Consider the following 19571-nt stretch of genomic DNA (forward strand, 5'->3'; position numbering starts at 1 on the left):
ACATAGGAAATATTTAAGTAAGTAAACAATAATTCAGAATATTGTTTAACATTGATCTAGACAATCTTTCGATAAATAGAGTATGGTAAATAATATGGTACTTGTGTTAAACTGGAATTATCATAAATAACAGGAAATTTTTCAAAGAAAAATAATATTTAGAAGTAACATCGTGAAATTTAAAAAGACAGAAATAGTAGTTTTGGAGAAGTTACTTACGTTTTCAATATATTTCTCCCGTTATTAAAATATTGAAATGCTGTATTGTGTTTCTGGTTCGTAGATTTTGGAAGAAAGGATCGAGACGTTCGTGAAGACGACCGAAGAATCGATTAATATTTTAACGCCTCAAATTGTCAACGATATTTCTTTCTTGCGTGAGAGATGGAGAAACTTGAAGAGGAAAATCGAAGAAACAAAGAAGCGAATGAATTTGAGCATAGAGTATTTCACGCTCTTGGAGGAAGCCAAAGAATGGAATAGAGAGGGTAACAAATTGCTGGTTGTGATAGCGAGGAAAGCAACCGCGGTGAAGACCCCGAAAGACGCCATGGATTTGCTTCAAGAAATAGATCGCTACTTGAAGCCAGGCGAAGAAATTCAAGAAAGGAGAATCGAGAAGCTGAAGGAACTATCGACAATCGTGTTTGGTAAGTGAACAAAGTAAATTGGAAATGTAATATATAAAATGTAAGATACGCATTTGAGTGTATATAAGCGATAAATGTCATAAATTATTAAGTTGGAATTATTTGCAAGAAAAACCATGTTCAATATACAAAAGCGCGTTCTTCGAAAGTTTTTTTTTAAATTTCTATATAAAATACAAAATATCTAATGGAAAAGTAACTACCGCCAAACAGGCGTAGTAAAATGGAAAAAGTATATGGATCTGTATAAAATATATTGTTATTGCAAATAATTCTGACATGATTTTGAAATTCGTATGTGTTTGAATGTAAGATGATATGTTACATAATGGGACAAAGTCTATTTTCGTTTCAGTGTTTTATTCTGTTTATGTAACATTATACCAAAATAGTAAAATTGCTATCCTTTGTGCTGTTATGCAGGTACAGACAGATTACCACAATTCAACGAAGTGATCGTGGAAAATCGCCAAATGTTAGACTCGTTCGCCGTCGTCTCGTCCGAATTCCGAACGTTGGCTCAAAATTTGAAAAACGCGGAAGATCTGCAAGAGAAATTAAGGATCGAGAAGCAGGAAGCAGACAGAAGATTACAAGCCGCGAAAGTGGAAATGGCTGCCGCAGAAGCAGCCAGAGAGGAAGCGGAGAACGCGAGGAGAATCGCGGAAAAATTAGCAGCAGAGACATTGGAGAAAGCAACGATAGAAGCGAAGAAACTGAAAGAGGAAAAGACGTTTGAAAAAGTGTCTGCTCCTCCGTCGTTTTCGGTGTCAGCTCAAACCGAGAAGATCGATAGCACGGACAAAAGTTTCGTCAAAGAAATGGTCACTTCCGCAACTATCACTAAAGAAATACATATTTTGCAAAAGGTATAACATATATTCCTCGTTCTACGTCTTTTTCTATATTTTGCATCTTTCTTTTTTTGTATTCGTTAATGGTATAATTTTAATTATCGATACGACCTTTAAAATGCGTAAGTGAATGTTTTTCTAAGAAAACTAGAAGGAAAATAGGATGCATTCTCGATTTGTTACGTGATATACAAGATGCATGAGTCACGTAATACAGATGAATCGCATTTCCATTTCGATTGGAAATGAAATAACTACGATAACAATGAGCTATGAGTATTTCCATTTTCTATTCTTGCTGACGTGAATTATTAAAAATATTTTTCTAGTTCTATTATAATTATTTAATTATACGAACAATGATAGGAATACGTATGAAATGTTTTTAGAAATATTAAAGAAATACATTTACAATTGAATATTGTATATTAAAAATCGATTATAATATCTGCTATAAATCTGAATATTAAAAGATAACAACTTGGCATGAAATATATAAATATATAATTAATTTGAAAAGTTGTCATATATATATATTATATTCATTCTTTTAACATAATTATCGCTCACACTTTTGACACTTTATGTATGTATTGTATACATATACGTATATGGTGTTTTCTTTTTTAATTTTAGACGGAAATTGAGAAAACGTCTCAACGCGAACCAAGTCCACAGAAGAACATTGTCACCGAAGAAATACGCGAGAAATCAGTAGAAAGACTGCTCAAAGAGAACGTTCCTCCATTGGCTCCAGAATTTACCGTTCCCCTACATGATGCCACTGTACAAGAAGGAGAAAAGTTCACTTTCCAGTGCAATCTCGTTGGTCAACCAACACCGGAAGTGGTTTGGTACAAGGATGGAATCTCGATTTTGAATAACCCTGATTATTTGACAACGTATGTTCAAGGTATCTGTACTTTGACGATCGAAGAAACTTTCGCCGAAGATTCTGCGAAATACACTTGCAGAGCTTTCAATATAGCCGGGTCAGCGGAAACGTCTGCCACGTTGACTGTTAAAGGTAATTTTGTAATATACTTAAAAGAATTATAATAAATTAATAAATTTGGGAAACAAGAGAAAAGCGAATAGTCGGACTATTATTATTTCTAATATTTATATAACAATGTAAATTACTTATTTATAGTAATATTCCAAATTTAATTTAATTCCAATTAAAATCACCCTTTCTATAATATCAACGTTATTATTTATCAGTTACAAAGATATAGAAATAGAATTGAAAATTTGCCAGTGAGCCTTCAAGGGGTTAATTTTATTTTAATATAATTAATCTTTTAATTTCTAGACTTTAATATTTTATACGATTGGCCAATTGAATATCTTACAATATGGAAATTCAGTAAAGCTTTCACGAATATAACTATACTGTCGAATTTTTAGAAACAGCACCGGAAGAGCAACCAAGTCCACCGGTTTTCGTGAAAGAATTAGTAGCATCGGTGGCGATGGAAGGATCTTCTCATCGGATGGAGTGCATCGTCGAAGGTAATCCTCTGCCAACTGTACAATGGTTCAAGAACGACGTGAACATCGATAATTCTCCCGATTACATCATCACTTACAATAACGGTGAGGCTGTTTTAAAATTCGAAGAAGTCTTCTTAGAGGATAAGGCTTCTTATACTTGCAAAGCCGCAAATCGGTTGGGTCAAGCCTCCACTTCCGCTTTTCTCGATATACAACGTAAGAAACTTAATAATTTCTTAATTAAATATGTAGTTCCAATGGAAAGATTGATCGTATGCATCGTGTATTTTTAGCTGTGGAATTTACTTCGGAAAAACCATATTTTGTTACTCCGTTATCAAATGCCATGGGAAGAGCAGGTCAAAGGGTGAAGCTGGAATGTGAAGCAAAAGGAAACCCAACGCCTACTTTGACTTGGTACCACGATGGAAGACCGGTCGAAGAAACCATGAACTTAAAGGTAAATTTTTATATTTGTTTAAAAGGCGCCAGAGTTTTATACTTAGCGTGAAAATTATCCTAAATACAGTAAATATATACAAGAAGAAGGTTGAGAACGGATATGAAAAGCTAGAAAATAAAATATCGTATCGGATATATAATCTTTTTATCGGAAAAATTCAAGTTTCTAAAAAATTCAAAAGGTATCAAAACGAGTTTTAACAAGTTTTTGAGAAGATACGTTTTTCAAAAGTAGCATGAGATTGCAAGGATAGTTAAAGGCTTTCCTTCAACATTTGTAATGCACATTACTGTTCAAAAGTTTTGAATACCATTGAGGCCAAGAATTATTTCTAACAAACTAGAATTTCTTTTTCTTCCTTTTAAAGAAAATTTTTTGTTAAACGTAAGATATCTTCTGTGAAATAAAAACAATTACCTACCATTCGATTCTATAATATCAATTACGAATTAACAACAAAATTAGCAGAATAATTAATACACAAAAGTAAATGCGACTAAACAATGTATCTTTCTCTATAATTGTTCCATCGAAGGTACAATTAATTTTCACGCATCTGAACCTACCAAAATTAAACGTATCGAAATACGATGGGTTTTCCCATAAGAAGCAACGCAATGCCATTGGATGGAACAACATAATTTTTAAGCAAAACATCGTTTCCTCGTCTTCTCTCTCTTCCACGGTCTCCCATTCGAGGCGAGGCGACCGTGTCGCGATATTTTTAGCCGCATGTGCACGCGCCGAATTCGAAATAAAGCAATGTAGCAGCCGGTGAAAACGAAGAATTGAAATTGAATGTTCAGGGTGTCGGGATTCGCCGTTTCAGATACAAACGGACGCCGGGCGAACCAGCCTGATCATCTCGGAGGCGTTTGCAAAGGATGCCGGATGTTACACGGTCGTCGCTAAGAACAACGCCGGTGAGGCCACGGTGTCTTGCAACGTTTCGGTGAAAGGACGACTTCCTCACGAAACCAGCGATTCTGACTTCGCTTGCAGCGACATGGAGCCCGTGGTCCCCAAGATTCAGATGCCATTGAAGGATCTGAAGGTTCAGGAGGGTTTGTCTGTTCGACTGGACTGCGTGATCGTTGGCCAACCTGAACCGGAAGTGAGTGTTTTGTGAGATCAGAGAAATACTCGCGAGGTAACACGAGTTTCGTCGATGTTGATTTAGGGTAGTCTCGATAATTGGTATATTCCAAGTTGTTTCAGATTTGAAACTTTCGCGATGATGTAACGATATTCGTGATTCTTCGGCTTGCAAATTGTATTATTAGTACGTTGAGTTTCGTTTCGGGCAGACGCGAAAAACAAGCGAACGGGAATATTGGGAACAAAATGCGACGTAATAATTCGATACACGATCGAAGGCCGAAGAATCACAACTGTGGCAGTCCGTGGTATTCTTTCTACGAAATTGAGAAGAAATGATAGACTAGATCGTTTGGAAGATTTACAAATTAAATTAAATTATCAATTTTCTTAGACATGATAATTTCTTTATTTAGGAACCTATTTTTCACATGTCGTTTCATTGTTCTTTTTTTTCTAATGTATATTAAAAATATTATATATTTACATTTGCAAGAACCAAAATTATTCTGCTACAGAAATTGATTCGTCTTTGTTAACTTTTAGTTTTGTGAGGATACAAATTTTCACTTGAGGGGAGACCCAGTTAGCAGATTAGAAGTAGTATATACTTTTAAATACTATATGGGCCGTTTCTTTCTATGAATTTTTATTATTTATTGTGTGAGTAAATTCATAGTGGCTGGCTCGAAAAGTCTTTCTTAACGATTAACTCTTTTAAGGCAGGCAGACTTCTGTTTTTAATTATAAAATAATTCAAAAGTATGTAGCGTGTAATTATAAAAGAAAAAGTTTTGTGAAAGTCAGAATAAATGATAGTAGAGCTATCTTATGTCCGATGGATGAAACGAATACAGTGGAATATTTTAGCTAAGCTTCGACATTTAATTCTGCAACTTCTTTTATAACAGAAAATCTGTAAATTTGTTGGCACAGGTGATTTGGTATCACGATGATCAACCTGTAAAGGAGTCAGCCGATTTCCAGCTGTTGTTCCAGGGTGACAAATGTTCCTTGGTCATTCACGAAGCTTTTTTGGATGACGCCGGTGTGTACAAAGTAGTCGCCATTAATTCTGGCGGTGAAGCGTCTAGTCAGTGCACATTAACAGTGACACGTACGTAGAAACATTTTATCGAATACTTACATACCATGAAATTCGTAATTTTTATATTTTAATAATCCACATCTTTTGCTATGATTTTTAACACCAAGAATTTTGCTGTAAATTTTCGTAGAAGATCTTTTATTGTAACTCCTTGTCTATCTCATTATAGAATTTAAACTTTTTATGCTCTTTGGTTGTATTGACAACAGCTGTACCGTAATTATAATTTGATCATTCTCAAAGAAGCATTCAAAGATGCTTACTTATAGATGTGTTAATTAATTCCGTGTCTTCTTAAGCAAAATTCAAATTTCATTTGTAGATTACGTAATCCTTAGGTAAATGAAAAACTCGATCATCAAAAAGTAATCTCCAGCTTTTGTAAATCACGCGTTCTCTTTCCTAACGTGTAAAAATAACAAATTTCAATAACAATAATTAACGTGTAAAATACCAAATATCTTTTATTCAGCGGTGACCGTTTCGAAAAAATTGGACAAGACACGAACGGAAGTGGAAGAAACATTGGTCGCGGGTTCACCTCCAAAATTCGTGAAACTTCCGACAGATTCTCTGGTGGCGGAAGGCGAGACCGCCACTTTTGAGTGTGCGGTAGTTGGAGAACCGAAACCAGAACTCAGATGGTTCTCTGACAGTGGCGAGATCACCGAGAACGAACGTATCCTGGTGAGTGTTTGCTAAAATAAAATTCAATGAGAAACAAGCACGTGGTTGCTTCAGAACCACGAACAATCAGACGCGCAGCTTTCGTTAGTTAAATTGTTTTTAAAGAGTTGTTTGCTAAACGCAATGTCACGTAATGTACGCGATACGCGAATACAAATAATCAAAATTTAAAAAAAGGCTCGATGATCGTGTTCTTTGAAGAACGTTATTTTCTACTGTCAAATTTATTTTTCTTTCTCGTATTTCTCACTAATGTTTGCCCTTCCATGTTAAATTAACTGCTGCTGCCTGTACGAAATATTTAAATAATCCCCAACTTTATGTCCTACTGTGTTTTGATGATTCAGATCCAACGGAGGCAAGATGGAACGAGTATTCTGAAGATTTCTTCGACGATCCCCGAGGATAAAGGGAATTACGTAGTCAAAGCGTTTAATGCGCACGGAGAGGCGAAAGCTTTCGCACGTTTGGTTGTGAGATCGTTGGGTGACTTTAGGAGAAAGGAAGAATTCGTGCAAATGGAAGAGAAATTGATCGCTCCTACGTTTAAGGAGAAGTTTGAAGACAGAAGAGTGTCAGAGGGCGTTTCTACGAAATTCGAGTGTATTGTAGTTGGGAAACCAGCTCCGAAAGTAAGTTATATAGCTTTTGTTTTGAATTTTGAAATATGCAAATTATAATTATTAAGCTAAGTACGATATATATATGAATAAATAATTCTTGATTGTTTGGAAAAAGAATATTATATGCTTTATTATACAATCTTCAAATAATTAATGATTATTTATGTATATCGAATTTGGATTAATAATTCTAATTTCTATATTTGCAAAATGACCATAACTGACAATATAATTGTTAATTCTTTGTATCTTATAATGGGGACTGAAGGATTTATGTTAGAATCACTTTCTCAACTGCTACAAAGTATCGTACAAGTTATTATCCATTTGTGAATTCCACTATGTTTCTTCGTACATTCAATTCAAATACTTTTTACCAAAATTGTTTACCAGACTTTTCGAACTACAAAATCCTAAGAAATATAACAGCGAAATAGAAGATACACTGATATTTAAAAACTAGATCCTGTGTTAGGTGAAACAGTTCGCAATTAGTATCATTGTATCTATACTGTTACTATAATATCGTTTTTAGTATCATCAAGACCCATTTGACCATAATTTGCAAATATCTTATACGTTAATTTCCAACCGCAGAAAAAAACCATCAATCAGAAGAAACTCACAAAACAATCTTGAATATCGTTAAATAAATATCGGACTCTCATAGTCCGAATAAAGTCATAATTAGGTCGCCGATATTTCTATGCAAATTTATATTTCTACGAGCACAATTAGAAAACTAGGACCTAGACAGAGATTTCTTTCACCCATCAAATATTACAATGACAACAATATTTTACATATTTTACACAGTAGCTACAAAACGTATTCCCACCATTGTATTTATCATAGCAACTGCACATCGCTTAAATAGGTCCAACTATATTAATCATTATATCATATCATTGAACAATATCTTTTACGATTTTACGAAAATTTGATAGTACAAAGATGAAATATAGAACCTGATCAAGAATCGTTTCGTTAGAAAATAAATAGCCCCCATATTGTTTCATATTTTGCAGCCTTAAATTTTCTGTAAACACATAAAATACATAAAAATACACAGTTTAAACGTAATGAAAAGCGCAGCTCTTAGCCTCAGACACCCAACTACTATATCAACAACGAAAAATGTGTCACAACCTTCGAACCACGTGGAACTCGCATCAACGCGCTAAATGTTACGAAATGTTCACGACTACTGATCGATGGGAGGAGATCAGGCGAACAGACGAGTCTCGAATCGCGGCGCCGTATCTTGGATCCGTTTTTCGAAGGTGTCGAGGGACGCGTAAAAGATGGGGCGCAGAGTTGGCCAGCCTGTCAGGAGGTGGCCGACCAAGAGTAATTTCGTGCCTCCGGGTTATATTTAAACGGGAACAATGTACCTGATGTGGAAATTCGCGGGTGCAGCCGCGCCGCGAGGTTCTCCGCGAAATTTTTAGTGACACTCGCGGATCAGGTATCGATATCGTTTCGTTCGTGAAGTTTCCATTGGATTATTTCCGATTTGAATATTGTGAAACTATTGATTTACGATCTATGTATAATCGACGAGAATACGAATTACGCAGCTGCCTTTATTTCAGTATGCAGAATGATCGAAAGAATTTTGCGTGCTAATAATACGTAGCATTTTAGTATTGATTTTATACGCGTGTACTTACGGATTGTATAATTAATAGAATTTCCTGGTGCGATCCATCAGATATTGGACGTAACCGGCACTCGGAACTGTAGAAACTGGTTCGTTCGTTCGATTACGTCGAACATTTCGTGGAATTTTCTGTGTCGTTCGTGGATTGAACATCCACGAGCAAAAGTAGTTTATATTTCAGAATTTTGTGATGCAATCGATTTCGAGTACGTGGTCCCGTTTGTAGCTTCGCAACGATGCTTCGTTTACTGTCGGATGATGAGAATGTTCTTTTTCTTCTACAAGCTTTTTAAACTTGACTCGAGGTTGCGACTTTTATTTACGTTAATCTTTTGCATGGAATTGGTGGTTTCACAGTGATCGATACGATTAGATCGATATTTTTCGCATACCAGGCGTGTTATGGTTACGAATATACAATTATTCTTTCAATTATATAAATCCAACTTCTCCAAGGGATGAGACTTTTAAGCAACAGATCGATAGATTTCGAGAAATAAAATGGAATTAAGTGAGTCGATATGGTGACTTTCAGATTCAATGGCTATTTAACGATCGTCCTGTTCATGGCAAGGACTTCTTGGTGTCGGTCAGCGGTGATCGACAGGTGTTGACGATTCCAGAGACCGGTAGCACGCATGTTGGTACGATTTCCTGCGTGGCGGAGAACGCTGCTGGCAAGGCGATTTGCAGTGCTCGTCTAGATATTGGTAAGCAATTAAATCTGACCTTAACAATTCTTAAACAAACGTATCCCTTGTCAGGAACAAAAGAAAAGAACGTTTATCATTTTATTATTCGTAACTGCTATTATACTACTGGTATCTATAATGTTATAATATATATGTTTATAACACAACGTTTGCTGAACGCATCTATAACTTGCACACTTTATTCCTCGCTTAAATTCTTCATTTTTTAAATCGACGTAACGTTTTCCAGTATAACGTAGTAAATTTTTAACGGAATAATTTTTCATTTTTATCCATCAAATGATTATCAAACTTGGCAACCTGCTATATTTTACGATCTTCAACCATTTCATCGCGTCGAATTTCTTTCATTCATTTGCGCTAAACATTTTCTACGCTATCTTCCTAAATTATAATCTTGCACTTTCCCTTAAACTTTTATCGCACAATTTTCTGTACTCGTTACAGTAACAACAAGACAAATACTCGTATTTATCTTACCGTTTACGACTTTCTTACACGTGAACATCAATGAACTCGTTCATCATTGGATACAAACTACTACATCGTTGCTCTTAATGTATTTAGTCTTCGAAAATAAAAATATTCGTCTCTCGTATGTTTTCGTTGTGGCTCGATTTTAAACGAACAGAAATTCCGCAACGTCGAACAGCGTGGAATATTCGCGGTTAATTCTAGGCGATGTCGATCTTTCGGAAACGAAGCGATTTTTATTGCCAACCGCGTTACAGTAAATTAGTTCGCGCGTAGCCAAAATATCGTCGAAACCGGCAACGGTGTCACGAGTTATTAATACGCGTCTATGCAAGCCGAATGGCAGCTTCATTCACCAGGTAGCCGACACACAGCTTCCACATAGAAAAGAACAGTATCACCGGAAAAACGAGATGTCGCAACGAACGAACGATACGAATGGAAAAAAGATCGTGATACGTAGCAGCGGGATGTTGCGACAGCAACGGGCTCTCTGAAATTCGACACCGTTCGTTCTCGTTGGTTTTCGCGAGAAAAATCACGCGACCACCCGTTTGCCAGCGTCTCGAAGTTTTGGTTGTTTCGTTGGAACGCCGAGCCCGCGCAATTTTCAGTTACCTTCGCTGTGAGATATTCGTTTAAATATCGTGGTTGAATATCTTTTGTTGTTTTTATCAAATTTTATCTCCTGTATCGCTTTTACATAAATTTCTTATTTGTGTATTTTTAAAGCTTTCTATTCTTCTAATTTCCTATTTTTCTATTTTTGGTCCTGTTACAATTGTGCTTTTTGCATAGACAAAGATAGGGTTGTTTATCTTTTTCTATCCAATTTCCTTGATTTTACTGAATTTTTAATTTTTTCTCCTTTTTATTAAATCTTCGTATTTGTTTACCCTCCCTCTGCTACCTTTTACTTTTGTCGTAATTGTACTTTTGCACTGGGAAAGGGTTGTTTGCTTTTTTATCGGTTTCTATTGATCTTCCTATTTGTGCGCCCTTTTGAATTTTCCTGTTTTTGTTCGAACTTACATTGCTTTCATTCTAACAATTTTTATAACGATAACTTCACATGAAAATGGTTTATTCGCGGTTTCTATGGATTTTTCGACACTTTTATCAAATTCTACATTTCTGTCGCTTTTACAATGAAATGTCTTTATTTATAAATTTCTGTACTGTCTTCTCCTGAATTTTCATTTATTTTCTACTGCTCTCTTTCCTCTTTCCTTAAAATCTGCCCTACATTTTCCCATAAACACGGTGAAATCGGCTATTTTTATTACAAATGATAGTAGCTGGTCGTAATTTGAATCTTTTATCAACATTCAACCCGACGATAAATATCGCTTTCTGCTTTGGCGTCGAGTAAACTCTTTTTGACGGGGATATTCGTGAACAGGCGATATCCCATGATCCATTACCCCGAACTCGGCTGTAATATAGAAGGGAGGGGTCTTATTTTTAACCAGGGCGACTAAACAAACTCTTTTCTCTTCTTTCACCGACGAAAAGTCACTTTGAGTCACGACTAATATTAGGTCGGTGCACATGCCGCGCAATTAAATCTGACGTTTCTACGCCCACCTGTACACTGTATTACGATCCACGTAGAAACACTCGTCTAGTCGATAGTTCGCTTCAATACTCATTTTCTAACGTATGTTTCAAATTCTATAGAAAATATCCATAAAACATCAGGTATTAATTAATTTTGATTAAACGATAAATTTCTTCGAATCGTGAATCATCGAACGTAAAGAAGAATAACAGTTTCAACGAGTAGTTTTACGGTGATACTGTCAACAATAGAGTGGATGTGATCTCTAGAAGTGTTTGTTTCACAGCGGTAAGCAATGGTTTCCGGTCAGATAGATCTTTCACTTTATATTCCAAAAGCGATATTCTAATTAATATTAAATAAAATTGCAAGTTTAAATACTATTACATAGAAAATATATGAAAAATATATATTATATTGCATGAATTTTTCTGAGTAATATTAAAAAAGTCTGTATTTATTTATAATTATTTCTCTTTCTCTTGTCATATCCTCATGCCCAGTGTTGGTTCAAATTCGTTTAGATATTTTTTACAAGAGCGTAAAGTTTGTTATATTTTATGAATTTTTTTGAGTAATATTAAAGAAGTCTGTATTTATTTATAATTATTTCTCTTTCTCTTGTCATATCCTCATGCCCAGTGTTGGTTCAAATTCGTTTAGATATTTTTTACAAGAGCGTAAAGTTTGTTATATTTTATGAATTCTTCCGAGTAATATTAAAAAAGTTTGTATTTATTTAGAATTATTTTTCTTTCTCTTGTCATATCCTCATGCCCAGTGTTGGTTCAAATTCGTTTAGATATTTTTTACAAGAGCGTAAAGTTTGTTATATTTTATGAATTTTTTTGAGTAATATTAAAGAAGTCTGTATTTATTTATAATTATTTCTCTTTCTCTTGTCATATCCTCATGCCCAGTGCTGGTTCAAATTCGTTTACATATTTTTTACAAGAGCGTGAAGCTTGTTATATTGTATGAATTTTTCTGAGTAATATTAAAAAGGTCTGTATTTATTTAGAATTATTTTTCTTTCTCTTGTCATATCCTCATGCCCAGTGTTGGTTCAAATTCGTTTAGATATCTTTTACAAGAGCGTAAAGTGAAAGATCTATCTGGTAGAGAATGTAAATATAGTAGATTGGTTGTATGTATGCAGATTAGTGATGTAATACGTGTTGAATAAGACTTCTATATACGTGCGTTGCTTTCCTAGTGCAGTGATTGGTATGTTCATTGATTGTTATGATCTTTGTTGTAGTTTTATGCAAGTACATATATTTTTTCTTTTATTGATCATTTAAGAGAAACAGTAGGTGAGATCGTACCCTTAACATTGAGAAAGCTGTACTTACAGATTAAGTACATCACATACGTGAAATCTAAACAGTCGACGTTACAGAATTAGTAACAACGTAACCAGCAAACTACTAATATCATACGAGTAACGTATCGAAGTTCCAAAATAAATCATTATGATTCAGTATGATTCAGGGTTATAAAGAAACCATAATCATAAATTCAACGCTATTTCAACGATGTAAATACAATGTCACAAAACTATCACACCCATTGGCAAGCAACATTCTTTTTCCAATACTTTATAACAAAAAACAATGGAACGAGTGAAGAAGTCCAATTATAAAAGAACATTTCGCTTTTCACTTTTCGTGACCCTATCGACACTTTATCCTCCGGAAAATCGATTCATCGAACATTTCACTTTTCATTCTTCACCATTCGATATTAATATTATTCCAAGACAATTCGTTTCCTCGAAAATCGGACACCAAATAAAAATTACGAATGAAATAAAAATTGCAAACTGAATAAAAATCATGAACTGGAACAATTAGAATGATACAAAATTACGGCAAACCTAAATCTACTATTCCATTAACAACCCCCTCCCCCCCCAAAAATAATAAGAAACACAAAGGAAGATAACGAGAAAAATTCATAACAACAAAAATTTCGTTTCATTTATAAGATTCCAACTACGATAAATTAAATCTCCTCTTAAAGCTCATCGATCATTTCAATTTACCTTCGAACGTTTGATAACTAACGACACTAACTTACTATTATTAATTGGACGAGTTGGTCCATCCCCGAGGACAGGTCAGTTCCGCGATTTCCGTATTTTCGCAATCTTGTTCCGTGTGTCGCGATGGCCAGAGGAGATGCTCTCCCTCGCTCCTTCTCTCTTTCGGCCGGTGCACACACGCAGAAAGCACGTTATTTTTGTCGGCACGAATACCCGGCACGTAGCCTAGTCCAGAGTCGCTAACCCAGGGAATTCGAGCGCGTCTTCTTCGGGGAGCCTCGCTCCTACCTAGTGTCGCTCTCTTCGATTCGACCACGAAACGCCATCGACTGACCCATAAATCGACACGAAATCGATCGACGCTCTGAAACCTATATTCCAGGTAACACGAGTAATAAGTAGACTGTAGATATTTATGCAAATTCGTATTTTTGAGAGCGTAACTAAAGCACGAAGCACGAGCAGATGCTTGCTTCACTCGCTAAATATTATAATCGTTAATCCATTCTCGATATTTTACATATTTTTACGTATCCACCGTTGCATACTCTGGCCTATCACGTGTATTTTCATTATACGAATCGTTTTGTGAATTTTTTCATCCTCGAACCTATCATAAAGGCATTAAAATCCGCAGTCTTCTGATAAGATTTTAGTAATATAATTTAATTACTGTAAATTATCCGAGGATCTTTACGTGCGAAGCGAAGTGACAATTCGATTGTTGTTTTGTGTATGGACACGCGTGTTTGAGATTTTAATTTTTACCGAATTGAACGAAATTCATTGAATCTTAAGAAAGACGTGTTCATACGAGCAGAAGTTAAAATATTAGTCGTCTAAAAGAGAGGAAGTTTCAATATAAATTATATTTCATATAACATTATCTGTCAGAATAAAAATATTTGATGAAAAAGGAGTAGATTAGAAAATCGACAAAATTAGACATTCCATACATCACGATCTGGCACGTTCATTTTATGTAATAGTAGCAAATTGTAAATTAAATTATAGTTGGCGAGATATTGAAATATACAGAACCTGATTAGATGGGGTTACAGAACACTGTTTTGACACGTTGTTAACGTATTTCGTGGTAGACGATTCGAGTATCTGCGGATAACGTGACACAAGAGACAGCTGTTTGATAAAAATAAATTTCCTTCAGATGACAGTATGACGAAATGATGGCAGAATTTATGTGCTCATAATCAACATTTCTGACAGTGAATCGCATCTTCGAATAAAATTTCGATAGATCACGTTGTACAGATATTCTTATTTTCAAAAATCGTATTATACGAGACCAGCCCACATATTCGCAAATATTTTTTATTACATTAACCCTTTGCACTTCTATGCCGAGTGTGACTCGACATCAATTTTTATCTCAGGAGCTCATTTCTCGAGTCCCACTCGACGTTCTTTCACATCCACCTTTTTTTTATGAAACGTGCGAAAGAAAAGCAGGATTGCATCCTGGAATTTGTTTCAAGATATATCATACACTTAAAAATTACAAAATACAACAATAGTGCGAATAAAACTGCCATTTAAGTGAATTTCTTTCTTCGTCTATTTATTTAAATTGTCTTATTTTTTAGTTGAAGTAAATTTCAAATAAAACACTTAAAAGCGTTGGCAGCTGCTGCTAACGAAATTGAAATAAAATTCCCAGTGCAAAGGGTTAAAACAATAATTTATCTCACAACGTGTCTTCAATATCTCGTGCAATTTCTTCTTTTGTAAAATTCCATTTTTGTAAAATAATTCCTACGAGAAGTACGTTATGGGTCTATGAATTAACTAGATGCTTCTCAAAATTCCATTAAATTTTTCTATTCGTCCCCATCACCCTGAATTATTTGAAAGCTCGGAAACAACTTCCAAATGAAATTCGCTACGACACAGTTTCTCGCCGTTGTATCTATTTTAAAAGGGATCACTATAATTCCCGATATCATTTCAAATCTCACGCTCGACTTAATAAATCCTGTGCCAATGATCGATTTACCCGGTGCTAGGTGAACGTTACTATTTTCGTCGTTGATCGTGGGCATACTGTTTTCTTAGTCGTTCGAAGGGCTTTCCAATTCATCGAAACCAAGATTCAACGTCCAAAGTTAACTTTTACGGCCTTTCAGCAAACCATAAAATTCGGAAATCGTGTAACCAATTTCCCATGAAGAAAAGAAAAGAAAAGGAAAGAGGAGCTTGATTCTCTGTAAATAATAGCCGCGGTGTGATTTTACTGGAGCCAACATCCGAACGGATGTTTCGTGATTTGCGAATGAATTCAGGACGACTCGGGTCGAATTCTCGCGATCCAGATATGTCGGTCCGGATGAATTTTCGGTTCGAGCGTATCGTATCTTGGTTTCTCGCCAACCTACAAACTTCTTTTGATTAGCTTGGAACGTGAAGTTTATGAGATCTTCAGGTGAAGAGCGAGTTATATTGGAAACAATGAAATGGAATCCTTTGGTAGTTGTAGTTTCGTCACTGTCTGTTCAACCAATTAGAGGATTTTTATTGACTTTCAATCGATTTAATCTGTATTAATTAATCATATATTTCATCAAAATATATTTTCAAAATATTGCATGTTTGTTTAAAGACAAATTCTCATTTGAGAATGATGATTTACGTTTGTGAAGTTTATCTAAATTTCTTTTTACGATCTCCAAATGGACACCGTATCGCTAATGAATAACTTAAGAATATGAATCGCATATTAATAAAATTTACACGCACTTAACCATGGATATACGTAATGTTTATCAGAAGATTGCATGTATTTTGAATCACGCAATAGAATAGAAGTTTATAATTAATACTTCCATCGATTGAGTATAACAGTTACAATTTTTTAGTAAACTACTTAAATCAGTGCTAAATATTTTCTGTTACAACGTGTAACTGCGTAGAATGCCAAATACCAATAAATTTTACATAATTTGCAACGAGTAAAATTCCCAGTTTGACGGACCAGAAACTTAAGATTCAAACTAGAGTTGGAGTTTATATTAAACTCTGTTATAAAATTCAATCTATTAGGTTGTCCGAAATGTTTATAAGGAGATAATAGACGCAAAAAGTCTTTTGTTTTATATTAGTTTACTGAATTATGCACGAACATAATAATAGAAATAGAAGAAAGTGGATCATGCCTAATTCAATAAAATAATATAAAGCAGAAATTGTTGTTCATCTATCATCACCTTATGAAACGAAAGAAACTTTCCGAACAACCTAATACTTCTCCCAAATTCGAACCATAATCCATACGACGAATATAATTCGATGTTACAGAGCCAAGGAATTAATTACCAAAAAATCATTCGTTTCGAAACCAGTCGTCTTTTAATAGAAATTGTTAGACAGGAAACGTTTTCGTTCTATTATTTTTCATGACTCTCGTGGATCGTACAATTCGTTTCAAATTCCTTGAAGCTTCTCCTGTTTATTTAGCAGTTAAACCTCTGTTCTGGCTTTCGAAACAAAGAAAGGTGCGAAATTTCTAAAATAACGTAGAATACGGTTTAGTTCGTCTCGATCTCGCGACAAGATTAATTCCCTTTTTCATAATTTAACGACATCGGCGGTACTCGAGTTCCGTTTCCGGTTGCCTTCGAGAGTCGAGTAAACGCGGAATTCCTGCAAAACGGTTACGCCATTCTCGCGGATTCCAATTCCGGATACGATGATCCGATTCTAGCGTGGCATCGATTTAACTGGCCAGCTATTAATACATTCGTGATTCAAGGGAACAGATCGATGTTGATCGACGATCAAACTCTTGATTTCTGACCAATAGTCTGCGGAATTTCATGCACCTACGAGAAATTTCAAGGTACAAAAATGCACAGTATACGCGTAATACGAAGAAACATATGAAACATTTATCCTTTGCAATATTTCACAGATAAAGTACTTTTCTGCCTAAGTGCCATTTTGTAAATTATATTTACAAAAATACGAATTTCCGTAAATGTCCACCGTCCGGCGATGCTCTAACAGGAGAAAACAACGTTGCAAAGTCTATAGAAATTCAATGTTTATTCAGTATTTATTTATTTATTATAGAAGCTAATTAATATTTCACAATTTAATATCACATTTTTGACTGTTGAAGAGTTTGAAGAGTTCGCGAAGAATAGATCGATGCGTGTCGATCGACAAAGTATGATAGTTCGATAAGACAACGAGATTAAACGATTTAGAAAAATGGTAAATTTTTGTTGAATTATATAAAATTATTATTTCGCAGTTTAGATTAGTCCTTTTCGCTATAAAATTCGAAGGATTTAGTAGAGTAGAGCATTTGTCGCGATTTTTGTTTTTGTTTACCTACTGCGAGTATTTTGCGTACGATTTATTTTTATTAAAAGTGTGCTCCATTTTGTCGAGTGAAATTATATTTGGTATGTGTACCTTCCTTCGATGCCAAGTTATCCGGAGTTTAGTGTGACGAGAGAATGTGAATGAAATTCGGGGCGTCTTTCAGTGACACCTGCCTTATATCTCAAACTTCTTCATGTTTTGTCTTCACTTTGCGCCTAAATTATTTTCACCTGATTTCCTGTACGATGACGGTGTATGAGTTCAAAGTTATATTCGTGATAATTAACTTGACTGGTCAGTGCCAGAAATATTATTCATGTTGCATCTATTTCTTTTAAGGACAAAAGGTACTTTTTTCTTCGTCCAATGAAAATTAAAATTGTCAGTGGTAATGGACTCATTTACAAACACATTATGCGTTACTTTTTTACAAACACATTTACATTTACTGGTATTCACTGTTATATCATAATGGTAATTATAATACCAATATAAAATAATGTATGTATAATAGTTGTTTGACAATTGTTGTATATCACGGATAATAATATCACTTTGCAAGCCAACTTAGCAAACAAAGATGCAATAAGCTTAAGCTTTGTCACCTTAAATATTTCTGCTACGAATTGCGCGATTTTGTAACGCGTGACGCAACTTCGCCTTGCTGAATAATATCAGTGTTGCTATATACAATGGGCCTGAAATTCTGCAGCTTTTACAGAAACAGTTTATTATTACACCGCTTAATCATGGAAGAATGCAACAGTAAATACAAAAATATAGAGAAGAGATTTGTTCATATTTCTACATAATTACAAGTATTTCGTGCCCTGATCCCAAGCTTTTACAGAAACAGTTTATTATTACACTGCTTAATTATGGAAGAATGCAACAGTAAATACAAAAATATAGAGAAGAGATTTGTTCATATTTTTACATAATTACAAGTATTTCGTACGTTGATCCAATAGGAAAGGAAACCTGCTAGAAAAGCCAATAGTACGCTTATTAATTTTATAAAAATTCTAATCAACACAATATCAGTTTGTCAGGAATTAATCGTATGACAAAGTATGACGCATATTCTATTTTTCTCGTCGTACGTATCTCGTCGTAATGCGAGCGATATAACAAACTTACTACAAAATTCCATCCTCATTCATCAGCCCCCGGTTTCCCTTTCCGGATTACAAAGACCTGACGAACGGTGCAAGTCTTAAACGAGAGCCAAAAAAAGAAAAAGAAGCACACGACGTTCTATTGATATCTAAATTAATCATCCTCATTAGGTGGCTGGATAGGGGAGGAAGCGAAGAAGATTGAGGGGGCGGTTGCAGAGAAAAGAGTACTCGAATTAGTCGAAAGATTGCCCGCCGACGAAATGCATGCAGCAAGCAGCAGCGACAAACACTTCTCTTCGGAGAAGACCGAGGGTGGAAGCGAGAGTCAAGTATTGACGAAGATGTCACAGACGATCACGGAATCTTCCACCACACACACGACCACGAAGAAAGAGTACATCTCATCGACGACGTCCTCGACCTTGACAAAATCTGGACAGGAACCCAGCAGCGTTAGCGTGAAGACTACCATTCATAGTACGGAACAGTCGTCCTCGGAGAATGGGGCACCTCCTGTTGTGCAGGTTTGTTAATTCTACAGTTTAATCGATACTTTAGACTAGTTGAAGAATGTAAACCGAAGCTCGTGAATGATTTCGAGATGAATTTGATATTGAGAGAAGTTTCAACAGACTCAACGTGTTGGAAGATGTTTTTTAATTAGTCAG

At 35.1% G+C, this 19571-nt stretch overlaps 1 protein-coding gene across 1 annotated transcript in view; it reads left to right on the top strand.

The window, feature by feature from the left end:
* Window positions 1-19571, top strand: part of LOC122569054 (titin) — a 229553-nt gene that overhangs the window by 43831 nt on the left and 166151 nt on the right. The window contains 11 exon segments of the mRNA XM_043729518.1: window positions 284-650; window positions 1074-1519; window positions 2141-2531; window positions 2915-3217; window positions 3295-3461; window positions 4294-4578; window positions 5493-5679; window positions 6143-6357; window positions 6705-6989; window positions 9179-9353; window positions 19072-19427. Coding sequence (XP_043585453.1) covers window positions 284-650; window positions 1074-1519; window positions 2141-2531; window positions 2915-3217; window positions 3295-3461; window positions 4294-4578; window positions 5493-5679; window positions 6143-6357; window positions 6705-6989; window positions 9179-9353; window positions 19072-19427 — 3177 coding nt within the window.

The sequence above is a fragment of the Bombus pyrosoma genome, linkage group LG7 (genome assembly GCF_014825855.1).
Source record: "Bombus pyrosoma isolate SC7728 linkage group LG7, ASM1482585v1, whole genome shotgun sequence".
In the NCBI taxonomy this organism is placed as follows: Eukaryota; Metazoa; Arthropoda; class Insecta; order Hymenoptera; family Apidae; genus Bombus; species Bombus pyrosoma.